The following is a 13386-nucleotide window of genomic DNA, read 5'->3' on the forward strand; positions in this document are numbered from 1 at the left end:
TCATTTTATTTATTTTTAAAGCTGAAAACAACACATGAGTAACACTAACAGACCCTATTTATTTTTAAAGCTGAAAACAACACACGAGTAACACTAACAGACCCACCACTGAAATATTTGTGCCTGAGGGAGTATTGCTACTATCACAACACTGTTGCTTGTGAAATTTTATGGTCTGAAGTATCAGAATCATCAAATGGCTCAAAAAAATGATAGGTAAGGTGCCAACCCAGAAGGTAGACAATCCATTTACACGTGTAGAGCTGTCACTTGTTGTGTTTGTTCGTAAGCACAACTTTGTTCCTAACTCTCAACAGAAAAAGGGACTAATAATAATAATATAATGGCCAACTTTGGTGGAAAGTGGTGCTACCGATTTTTTTTTGTTTCTATACTCAAACAAGAAGAATATGTACAAAGGATAGTCACAGTTAACCTTTGTCGGATCCAACTAATGATATACGAATACAGGCAAAAGAAAAACAGGTGAAGTTACTTATCATTAACTTAATGTAATTACAATGGGAGTCATTTTTACATCAAAATTCTGAAAGAACAAAAAAAATTAAGCTTTTCTAGGCGAAATTAAAGATATTATCAAACAATTTTGTTGGAACAAAGATCGAGTATCCTTGCTTTGCATTGAAAATCAGTATTCTCAAACCTCAATTAGAAAAGAAATATACAACTCTTACTCTGCAACCAAAAAAAACATGAGCAAACATTAATTAACCATGTCAAAAATAACAAAACCACTAATTCTCTAACACCTTCAGCATGGTTACAATTCACAACTTAATTAACCAAAGCTTATGAACACTCAAAGTATAATAATCAGAGTATCCAATATATATATATATATATATATATATATATATATATATATATATATATATATATATATATATATATTCAGCTATTCACTAGCAAATCGATAACATTCCCCATACCCCCACAACACAATAACAGAGAATTACCACATCAAAACTAGATTTAGGGTTGACAGGACCATTATGGAAGTTGGTACGTACCTATGACCACTTAAAATGGTGTAATCCTGTTAGACATCAAAACCAATAAAATCCTGTGTATGTGCACGAAGAACAACTCGGCGTTCCAACCATTCAGGTGAGACATGGCGTGCTTGGAAGACCAGGTTGAGGTGTAGGGGGTTTGAGTAATGACCTTAGAGAATCCATAATGCTGGCAAAAGAAGGACGTTTCCAGGGCTCACTGCATATCAATCAAGTATATTTCAATTTGAATAAAATCTATCGCCGAATATTCAAGTAAACTACAAAATGGCAGATGTAACCATATACTTACTTGGCCCAGCAAGCCTCAATTATTGCAGCTATTTGTGGATTCAAATTGCGTGGGATCTCGAGCCTTTTATGCTTGAAGCCAACGGCAGCGACAACCTACAGGACAGTACATATTTGTGAATATTATAGTAATAAAAAAAAACCCGACTCTAACTGACTCTTGATTGACCAAGGGAATATATTACTTAGAAATAAAGTAAATAGATACAACATAGTATCCCTCAGTTTTATATACTGAAAGATATAAAAGAACTATTGCAATAGTAAATAGATATATTCCTATTATCAGGATATTTGCAACTATTATTAAGATCAGTATTTATTTTACTTCCAGATTTATTGTTGATCCCATCATTTCTTAATCTAATGAATAGACATCATGCGTAGGTCTCCTATTTAAAGTAGTGTTTCCTCTGTTGAAAAAATACAATAGCTTTTTCCATATTAATTTTAAAAAAATAGTTCAAGGATGCTGCAGGTTTGCAGAAGCTTCAAGCCCCTCTCCCCTCACCCAAATGGCCATGGACTCATGGGCATTTTCCTTTGTTATTTGATTTGATCTTTGATTATTGATGAAACTTATAGAATTATTTCCTCCATGCCTCTCCTCTCTTTTTGTCAATTTATTTTCCTCTTGGTTTCTTGTGTAATACCAAAATTGTCTTCTCCAACACTAGCATGCTGCACACAGTCATCTCTCCTTTAATGGATTATGCCCGTTATTCCTCCTTTTAGGCTTTCATACATCCGCAGGCCACGGTCCATTAGGCCCACTTATCTTTCTTTTAAATGAAGGCTTTTTTAATATCCATGCAAGTTCAACCAAACTAAGCATGACAGAATTAAAACACCTTCAACCACTTCAACACTTTACCTGTCATTGTTGGCATGTTTGATGCATGCTTCAAGCAATATATACATTTCTTGCAATCAGTTTCAGTTTCTATTACCAGTTACTTACTATTTCAAACTATATTGTATATTCATACTTTCATAGGTTTCAGATCTTGTTAATCTTCCATAAAAAGTAAAGCAATATGATTATAAATTTATAACAGAAACAATTAAGCATAAACATACTGCAATTTTAGGTACCGCGGGTAGACAACAAACCTGTGCTGGATTCAAATTACCCCATGGCTGTTGCAATGTTGCAATCTCCCACATGATTACCCCAAAGCTATAAATATCAGACTTCTCATTTGATGGCTCATCACGAAGAACTTCTGGAGCCATCCACTCAGGCTAATGGAGAAAAAGGAGTATAATTTAATGTTTATTTAAAACAAACCTCTGAAACATTAGACACAGAAAAGAGAAATATCTGTAAGATAATTTAAACTTACAGTCCCAGCAGCTGACTTGGAAGAGAGAAATGTGTTGGCCTTTAAGCGGGAAAGCCCAAAATCACAAACCTAGAGAAATGGCATTACCATTTTTAGCCCAAAAACCCATTAATATCCAAGAAAATAGATCACCAGGTCAATCTAATCCCCCTATCTCTTAAGAAAACAAAAAAGAAAGATTCCACAAAATATATATGTTATATAACACACTCCACATGTTTTCTTGTCAACTGGATTTTCAAAAGTGTTCCAGATTTGAATCAAAACAAGCATAGCTAGTTGGCAGAATGCTGAAACTTCTATTCAACTATGTGAAGGTAGAGTAAGTTTTGGAACAAAATCAAATCTGCCACCAGTTCATATGTAGTTCCATATTAAATCATAATATCAAATCGCACAATTTGTCAAAAAAAATTAAAATACCAATTAGCAATTACTTATAAAAAGAAAACCAATGAAATATTTGTTTATTCATTTCTTTATCTTTCTAGAAAAATATAAAAGGACCATTGTATGCTATAGCCTACATGGAATCAACAGTGTAATTTTCATTTGGCGATGAATTCAAAACTCCGAGAGGTGGGGGGAAGAACACTGCTTTATCCCCCAATCATATCCAGACTATCAAAGTAAAGGCTTGATAATTATCCAAATAGAATTACACTAATCATATAACACACCTGACTACTTTGGAGCCATTCTAGGCCAAAAAGAGATGAACTTTGGAGACTAATTACAACCTTGTATTGCTACAACCATACAAGACTGTTTGCAAGAGAGGGATGCAGAAAAAAAGGAAGAAATGGAATACTACTTTCAAGGACAACTATGATTTTCATAAAATTCTTAAAAGTTAAGAGTACTAGATATAGTACAGAATCTTCACTGTTACCTTCACTGTGTATTTCTTGTCAACAAGAAGGTTTGGAGATTTCAGGTCTCTATGAACAATGGGGGGATTACGCTTGTGAAGATAATTCATCCCTTTTGCCTGTAAATGAAAAAAAAAAAAAAAAAAGACAAATAGTTCAGAATGAATACAACCATTATATCATATAACAAATTCCAAAATTAATAAAAACAAGAAACAAAACATTTGTTTAAATGCATACCACATCGTAAGCCATACTAAGCCTGCGCCTCTCATCCAACACTTCCTTGGCACCAGGTCTATGCAACAGCCGGTATAAGCTACCCCTGCACTTAGTTCAAAAACTGTTAGAATTTCAAGCTACCCTTTGGAATATTCCATCTTTTGGAGAAAAATAATTAGGGACAGCTAGAGACATAGAGCAAACCTTGATAAATATTCGGTGACAATTGATAAGTTAGGAGGTTGAGTGACTGCCCCCATTAATAAAACAATGTTTGGATGCCGCAAATGTTTCATTATTGCAACCTGGCAAAAGAAGTTAGAATACAATTCAAAGACGAGCTCTCAATTTCTCTTTTGGGGGATTTTCACTTGGTTAGAACTTTCAAGCATACCTCCCTCATGAATTCCTTGAAGCGTTCTGCATGAAAATCTTGCTCCATCAAAATTTTAACAGCAACATCCTGCAAATTAATAATGCGTTAAAGAATGAAAAAATATAAAACAAGCAAAAAGAGAGAATAAGCAAGCAATCATGAAATAATTAAAATAGAAGACTATGTCTGCTTTGGACTTTAATGAAGAAATCCCAAAAAAAGAGTGTCACAAAATATGTCTGCTTTGGACTTTAATGAAGAAATCCTCAACATATATGCATTCTAAATCATGACATGGGCTTAAATAATTTGCGAACTCAGAATCAGAGAAGAAAAAGGCAATAAGTATTAAAAATATGCGACTGTAAGCTTCATTTGTTCACACGAAATAAAATGTTAGATATAATTTGTTCGATGAGAAGATTAAGGCTTGGTTGTTGTTTTTGTATAATTTGTTCGATGAGAAAAACATCTATTGGAAGATTTCTTTTTCTCTTTCAAATAAACTTCTGCTCTTTTGACGTGTAACTAAGTGAGAAAAGATATGGCAATAAAGGTCAAATTGTACTATAGTCACAAAGCTAAGGAGAGAATAGGATATATGATGTCAATAGGTTGCCAATAACCAACATGCTACATACTAGTCTCTCTGCTTGCATCAGACAACAAGCCAAAACAGTAAGGTATTAGGTTGATGGCAGTTGGGCAGAAGTCATAGTTTGAAATTACACAGGTAGGTTGTTATGAAATCAATCTTTTGTTGAAGAATATTTCATATACTCAAACAATTGTTGTCCATCAAATAATTGTTTTCAATTGACTAGACACGAGTACAAAAAAATTTAAAATAATATTGGAAGCTACCATTTCAGGAACCAATGGAAGATGAACAAGAATTTTGATAACATGCTTTATCTACATCAACATATATAACATTCCATATATACATACATTTACAGGCAAAGTGTTTCTTCACAATAATTATAATATTTGGTCCAGCTAGAAAGCACACCGCGTACTTTGGAGACAATTGTTTAGTCCCTTGATAAAATTGTGATCAATAAAAAAATACATAATTTGGCATTTGATCGTTAGTTTGTTTTAGTCCTTATAATATTTTGTTCAGATTAATCCAAATATTATAGAGAATAAAACAAAACAACAAGAACCAAAAGCATTTTTTTATAGGAGACTCAAATGGGAAAACATTAGAAGATCAAAACCAGAAAGAGACATATTTGCAAGGACTAATGACATACTTTAGCCTACTTTCAAATACTCAAATACCAGTTGAGTCTTGACTAATTCATAAGCTGTAATGTTTTATGAAACAAGCTCCCAAAACATAGAAACCACTGAACCTTTGTTAGCGACTACTACTGTTCATACACAATGATAGTATTCTTGTACTGATGTATTAAGCACAAATATAAGTAGCATTACTTGCGAATGCAAAAACACAGTCTGCAAAAATCAACGAAAAGAATGTAATAAGGGCTGGACTTATCATCGTGTTGTTGGACGGGGACTTGTCACCTGTCCATTTGCTTTTGTACTATACTTGTACTTGATATCAATTATTTGCATTTAGTATAATTAATGTTTCATATAACGATATATAAATTATTCAGCATCTCGTTAAATATAAAATATCTTCTCTTTTTCATTCCTTCCTTATAGTTTCAACAAAACAAGTCAAATAACAATAATTAGATTTATTTATAAAGCATCAATGTTTAAAATAAAAAGAGTGGCTTACCGAACCATTCCACTCGGCACGATGTACAGTTCCAAAAGAACCTGAAATACAATATGTCATTTTCAAGTAAATGACTACTGATATTAATTGCACAAATCATGCCACTACAATTTATAAACAAAATGTACCTGATCCTATTTTTTCTTTTAAAACAAGATCACTCCATGGTATGGCCAAATCCTCCATGTCAAAGGCAACCTCTCGAGTAGGCTTGCTAGGAATTAGTTGACTTCCTTCAATAAACCTCCTACCCTCGATGACATCATCATTGGCAATAGCAACAGGACGCTTATGCTTTAAAGGCGGCGGATACTTGCCCACAGTTGTTGATTCTATAATGTTCTGAGGAGGGTTACATAACATATATGTTTCAGAAGCTTGATCAAGTGTACTCGGAAGAGGAGCTTGCGGATACAAAGCAAGGTGAGAATTTATGTTGATGTCACTTGATATTGGCCTAAGGTTATTACTTTCATTGCATTTCCCATCCAACTGTTCTGAAATGGAGAATCCAAACTCTGATTAGAAAAAGTTTCTGTGATATCAAATTCAGGGTATCCTATACTAGCACCCAATTCAAACATTTAATTATAACTTTACAATCATATACACATAATTGCATATCATATTACATGATCAAGTGCAAAATTACAATTACTTGACTTGCAAAACGAACATTTATAAGAAGGGCCTGATTTTATGAACTCGCAAATTTATCAAACATTAGATCAACAGCTCAAAAGCGCATACTCAACAACCAAGCATTATCCCACTAAGTAACAATGCAATAAGATTCTATTATAAATCATATTCTAGCCAAACAATTGACCTGTAAGTTTTTCTTAATAGCTCCAATATATATATATATATATATATATATATAGACACACACACATAAACTCAAATTTAAATATGCAAAGAGACTAAGAGCTGATTTGTATAAATTTCTCCGTAAGAACTTATGGAAAATGGAATTAGCTTCTGCTTTAAATATTTTTCAGAAATTGTCTCATTTAACTTCTTCGTAAACACTTATAAACTTATAGGGATTTTTCTATAAGTGAAGCCACAATCTTATTTGAAAGTAACTTGCTTATGGAAGAAGTTTTTATCACTCGTTAAAAAGTTGGGGGAGAAAAAAAGGAACTGGGAGGCCTGGATCTCAAATTCTTGATAAATGCAACAATATGCTCCAAGTAGATCCTTCTAGAGACCAGAAGCCAAGATTTAGAATAGCACAAATTTAACCAAAATATCTGAATATTACCTGCTGAACTGTTGTCGAAGAAAAGCTCAAGAGACAGACAGTCTGAGAAATACTGTTTGGCTAGTGACCTGAAATCAATTGTAGTTTCAGCTGGCTTAAGTCTTGGAAAGCGCAAGGGTGAACAAAATGAGATGGAAGATGGACCATTGAGCAAGGAATCAGGCTCGGATAAGTGTCCTGGCTTCCCAATTAAATCAACAAGATATTCCCTGACATTAGATTATGTAAGAGGTGAGGTGACAGGAATATTACTCTAATGAAAATCTATTTAAAATGTCAATGTCGATATACATTATGTTAACCATTGATCTCCAGTCCTTTTAAAATTTTCCATTCCATGATCGTTATATATAGCTAATGAAATTGCAGATAAACTTATAAACAGAAAGGTATGTATGCTTGGAAAATAAAGCGTATACCTGTCAAGCCCAAATCGAACAAGACAAGAAGAAGCGTCATCTCTTTTACAATATTTACAGCCCTTTGCAATTCGACATGGTAAATCAATAGCATCAGCTAGCACCTAAAATAATAAATATATAACAAGTTATTCAGAATTGCTTAAATACAATCCACCTCCGGTGAACAAAAACTCGTCAACATAGTCAGCATGTGTAATCACAACCTTAAACCCCGACAGAGAAGTGGAGCCTTACTTTGAATAATATGGCGCGATGCCTGCAGAGACCAACAGATAGACTACCTATGGGAAAAACAACAGATCCTAAGCAATCTTTCAGATTATTGCTGCAATCCCTCCAAAAAGATAGAAACTCATCCTCCCCAGCAGAAGCTGAACCCCTTGTTATAGCAATAAAACACAGTTAGACTGACATGACCGGATAAAAAGCTAAATAGGTCGGGCCATGAATGCCAAGAAGGCTCACCCCATACAGTTGCAAACCAGCTTGGAAAGCTGATCCACAACCTCTGTTGTTGTTATGCTGCTACAAGAGATGTTATGAACCATGTTTTGCAGTTCTCTCAAGCTGGCATCACTGCGCCGATCCACCAAAACTACATCAAGGGAAGAATCAATGCGGGGATGTACAGACTTTAGAGTATCAACTGATGGGATTCGGCTGTTTTCCTGCAGATCAGTGCACACAGTCCATACATAGGAATCCATCCCATGAATCAGATAAAAGCCATCAGGAATTTTGTCGGAGTATGATAGGCAGCCATTCACCTGGTGTACATTATAAATAAGATACAAAATCAACTTTCACATATCTAACAATAAGAGCATCAAGTCTATCAAGATGAAACAAGTTACAGTTTCCACCCTCAAATTTCAGTGGTCGGGTAAAACAAAGAGAGGAGGTCTAGTTTTTCACTCAATAAATGATGATTATACGCAACGCACGTTCTACTCAAAGCAACATTGTTAAAATATTAATTAGCATTTTCAAGATGTGTCGGTTTGACTCCACAAACATCATATTTTCCAATGTTGATTTTTTATGCAGTGTAAAAATAAGATACACATTTATTTAGAGATAAAAAAAAAAAAAAAAAGTCAATTCAAGAATGAGAAATATGATCATAGCATTTAAGTCAGACAGTAATAGAATACTGAAAACCATTCTTTCCAGAACTCCCAGCAAAGTGCCAATCAAATGTGAAAACTGAGACTGCATGAGATAGTTTCCTCAATCAATGTGATAGCTAGTGACAAATGGTTTTCCCAATGAACTAGCACCAAAAAAATATTGAAAAATAGAACCCTAATATCCAGAAAACTCCTATTAGACTTCAACACTGTAATTCAAAATTCAACTCTATACCATATAACAAACAAAACACAACTTCTTAAGAAGATTTTATACTAAACCAAATCCCATCCATTCAAGTCAACTGCATCCTAAATGAACTACAGAAACTTTGTCCTCCAAATTTGTCGCCGTCAACCGAAAATTCGGTCATCCCGTTGACACATAACAGAGAAGCCGACAAACCTATATAAATTCAGCCCTATATAAATTCAGCATATACGACGCTACACAGCATTGCCTTAATTTGGCTTATATACACAAGTAACCACAGTACACCCATAGTCAAAATATATCCATAGTCATTCACACACCTTGTCCTTATTTTCATTAGTTATCACAATTCACAATCCTCTATAGCACTGACAACTCTGATGAAAGGCATGTCCGGTGTCCGACACCACCATGACACTGATGCGTGTAATTACATTCAATTAATTCATTTTCTCAGATTATTACCGTGTCTGTGTGTGTCAATGCTTCGTAGTCACATTCACAGTCAAAGCCATTACCAGAATCAAAAATCACAATTCAAAGCAACACAATCAAGGTACAACAAACAACATACCCAAAATCGATGCGAAACAGCCTCAGCCGATGCCGAAAGCCTCGAAGCCGCGTCATCTGGCACCGGATCCAGAAAATTCGGATCATCAGCACAAGTAGCATCCGACGATAACCTCAAAGCCAGCGCAAGCTGCAACTGATAACTCTCCTCCGTCTGCTGCGCCCAGCTCTTACCAGACGATCCCCCGTTCCACGCCGCACTTTCCGCCAACTTCCCCCTCACCTCACCAACCTCATGCAAATAACCAAACGCATCAACCTCACTAGCCGCCACCGCCGACAGATTCTGCGCATAATAATCACCGCCGCTGGCTAACGAACTTTCGCCGTAACTACTTCCACTCGACTGCCGCTGTAATCCGATCGATGAATACAAATTCAAATTCCCGATCCGATTGTTCCCTTGCCGATGATCGCCGACTAACTCCCAACCGCCTCTACTAGCTTTTCCGTCGCTCGACGACGACGGTGCCGGAGCACTAGCGCTGGCGGCGTAGGAGAATTGATCGTCGGGAACTTGACTTAGAATCGAGTAATTAGATCTTCTAGCAGGCATTTCCATTGAAATCAATCACCGTTTTGGTTTAGTTATAAAACCCTAAAAATCTTCATTGTTGTTCTTCGTTGAAGTTTCTGTTACGTTATTCTTCGTTTTCCTTTTTCTCTTTCTAGAATCTGGTAACTGTTAAGTGTGAATGGTGGAATGAATGAAATTTCTCTCTCTGAGTTCCGGGGAGAGAGAAATCAAAGTGACGAAGTTTTTTCTTTGTTTAATTCGGTGGCGCTATCGTAAATTAAATTATTTTCAAAAGTTTTGGTATTTCTTTTCCAAAAATGTTTCATACATATCACTCAATTTTGTCTACAATTTCGAGTTTTTTTTATTGTGTATTTTTCTCAACAATTTTGAGTTTTTTTAATTGTGGAACTTCGAGTTCATATTAATCATAAGGCTAAAGTATGGATTTTCCTGCAAATATGTTTCGTTTTGGTTTTAATCTCTATAAATTTTTTTTGTTGTTTTTGGTCCTGCAAATATGTCTCGTTTTGGTTTTGATCTCTGACTCCACTTTTGTGATGATTTACGCACGTGACACATGATGATTGAACCCATATTTAGAAAAATAGTCCCCGCAAAATATTTTGATTTTTAAAAAGGTCCTTGCAAAATATTTTGTTTTTGAAAATAGTCACAACAAAAAAAATTTACAGAGACTAAAACAAAAACGAAGCATATTTGCAGGACCAAAACCATATTTTAGCCTAATCATAATCGAAGTTGTGATTTGGTTAAATATATATCTTTTTTAAGTAGTTTGTTTGTTAAGAATTAATCTCTTGAGATAAATAAGTGGAATATATGAAATTTGAACCTCCCCTTTGCATATATTATGAAAAATCAAAGTCACTTAGATAAACTCACGAGAATGGTATATGTTTAATTTCGATCATGATAGAATTCGTAAAATTTTAGTTAATTATGTAATTGAACTAACCACAATTCTAATTATAAATTAATTTACTTAACAAAGTTAATCATATTTTTCAACATGATTAATCGGTATCTTTTTTTTATCAAGTAGTCAAAATGGTTGAAATTTCACTCTCGAGAATGAAGAATTCAAAGTGTGAATATTGATCGTGTGTATTGTGATTTCCTTGTCAATTGATTTACAATAACATAAATAAATTGATCTTTACATCTTTCGGTCACTATTATAAAACCATTTTTTAAATTCATTAAATAAATAATATATTTGATCTAAATATTTACTAAAATGTGTTTCAAAAAAGTAGGAGAAGATTTTTATTTATAGTAATAATCGGAATATATGTCTGTGTAAAAAAATGATGTTCGATTGTAATTTATTATTGGGTCTTGTTAATGAGTGTCTCTGAAATACTCTTTAAACATACTAAATAAAGTAATTATTCTTTTAAAATTAAAAAGTTTTTAATTTCCAATACACTCATTACACAAACTTTTATAAAAGTTACTATCTAAAGTTCAAGGGCATTGGTTAGTTAACATTTCCCTTTATTATTTTCGGTGGGCAAAGCGGTATTTGGTTCACACGTTGGCCGGTTCAATTCACCTGGTGGTATTTTTTTAATAATATAAAAATATGACTTTTTGTTTTTGGATGATAATAGTAGAAAAAAATAATTACAAATTTTTTAATATGCAAGTTGGATTGAATTGATTAAGAATAGAAATGAATGATTTAAAAATAAGAATCTAATTACAAGTTGGATTTTTCTAATTTGTACTTGACCAGCCTTACTTTAATGTATGTTGTCATAACAACTTTGCAGTGAGTTCAGATTACACACGCCTTTAAACAGATATGGATATAGTTGTGGGCGAAGTTGAATTTAGCATATTTTTATTTCAGCTTTCGCATGTGACCCTTCTTGTACGGGTAAAAATAGAACATGAACTTTAGTTTGGTTTGGTGGCTGCTAGTGATGGTGATATACGGCCAGGTTCATAGCGGTTTGGATTTCGTGATGAAATTCCTTCGATGAAGAAAAAAAAAATGTTAATTTATGTTGTTATGACATATGTTAAAAATTATATTGATAAAAATTATGTATTGAAAATTGTGTTAATTTATTGTTCGAAAGGTTTAATATTAATTTTTCCAAGAAATTCTTACCATTATTGGAGTGTTTAACATGTGTCTTAAGGACACAAGTTAACATAACCTAAACAATATAGATGTTTTGGTTATTGTGTGTGGATAATTTGGAATGAACGAAATAATAGAATATTTAAGAATATCCAAACTAATATTATAGGTCTTCTGGAAAAGGTTAAGCAGGATTTCTTTTTGTGGCTTAAAGCTAACAATGTCACGTTTGTTTATGGCACGATTAGATGGTGGTCAGACCCGTTACTTTGTTTGGGTATCGACTAACCTGTTTATTGTAATTATACTGTGATTGTTTGCCCTTTGGGGTTGCTTCTTTAGTACACCTTGTGCTAAATAAGAATCATCGCCGTTGTTAATATATTCCATTTTTTATTCTTAAGAAAAAGAAGAAAAAAAAACAGAACCCAAAAAAGCATCCATAAAGAAGACACTCATTTTTTGGTACTTAAATGGATCTCATGTGTAGATATCACTCATTTATAAAAAAAAAAATTAAGGGTCTTGCTAACCATTGTCCTAAGGGCAATGGTTAAAAATCTCATTAATAGAAACTTTCTCTTGAAAATACAAATCTTTACTTTTTTCTTATCAATCATTACATCACTTTTCGATGCAAACTTACTTATTTAAGTACTTTAACCAATGTCACAATGACAATGGTTAACATTCTCCTTTTTTTAATAGTAATGCCTAATAAGTAGTCAATCTTTTCAACCCATATCTTGTTGGAACAAAATGTGTTTAACATTACCCTTTGAGAGTTTTGATGATAACAAGGTATTAAAAATTGTCAATTGGATATGCTAATATTTGTTCAAGTGTGCAGGACCATATGCAAGGTTAAATATTTTTGTAGGTTCTGGAAGAACAAATTAAGAGCTATGGAATCAACATAAGGGAAGCTTGAAGCGTATGAAGAAAAGTGCTCCTGAAGTCAAGTGCTCATGAAGTGATGACATCATCAGAAGCAAGTTCATCAGAAACTGAAGATCACCAGAAGCTAAAGTTCATCAGAAGATGGGAGACTTAAAGCTTCAAAGGCTGTTATATGGATTCAATCTCGTTTGAGCATTGCAGAAGACCAGGAGAGTGAAGCAACAATTAATTCAAATGAAGTTGAAGGCATTGGATTCTTGCTTTTTGAAGAGTGATGACAAAGTACAATTGTACGAAGTGTACAACCACTACCTCCACTACTTAGTATGTGTCTCTGCTACAAGACA

The 13386-nt window shown here is 33.8% G+C and overlaps 1 protein-coding gene across 1 annotated transcript; it reads right to left on the reverse strand.

Moving 5' to 3' along the window:
• Positions 1 to 466: 466 nt before the first annotated feature.
• Positions 467 to 10288, reverse strand: LOC25483894 (serine/threonine-protein kinase CTR1). The gene is made up of 16 exons (XM_013612612.3): positions 9508 to 10288; positions 8055 to 8356; positions 7824 to 7968; positions 7587 to 7690; positions 7168 to 7376; positions 6029 to 6397; positions 5901 to 5941; positions 4160 to 4228; positions 3970 to 4070; positions 3784 to 3868; positions 3564 to 3662; positions 2672 to 2740; positions 2439 to 2570; positions 1327 to 1421; positions 1032 to 1233; positions 467 to 696 (listed from the first exon to the last, which is right to left on the reverse strand). Exons 1-15 carry the CDS (start codon positions 10066 to 10068, stop codon positions 1125 to 1127), a joined length of 2490 nt encoding a protein of 829 aa, XP_013468066.1. The 5' UTR covers positions 10069 to 10288; the 3' UTR covers positions 467 to 696; positions 1032 to 1124.
• Between the last annotated feature and the right edge of the window lie 3098 nt (positions 10289 to 13386).

The sequence above is a fragment of the Medicago truncatula genome, chromosome 1 (genome assembly GCF_003473485.1).
Source record: "Medicago truncatula cultivar Jemalong A17 chromosome 1, MtrunA17r5.0-ANR, whole genome shotgun sequence".
In the NCBI taxonomy this organism is placed as follows: Eukaryota; Viridiplantae; Streptophyta; class Magnoliopsida; order Fabales; family Fabaceae; genus Medicago; species Medicago truncatula.

Bases quoted from the DNA above. Each gene is read 5' to 3' on its own strand.
- LOC25483894 (XM_013612612.3), bottom strand. From the start codon at position 10,068: ATGGAAATGCCTGCTAGAAGATCTAATTACTCGATTCTAAGTCAAGTT. The intron at 7,969-8,054 runs GTGAGCCTTCTT...TGCTATAACAAG, and splicing joins CTGGTTTGCAACTGTATGGG to GGGTTCAGCTTCTGCTGGGG. The intron at 7,691-7,823 runs GTAAGGCTCCAC...TTATTATTTTAG, and splicing joins ATCGCGCCATATTATTCAAA to GTGCTAGCTGATGCTATTGA.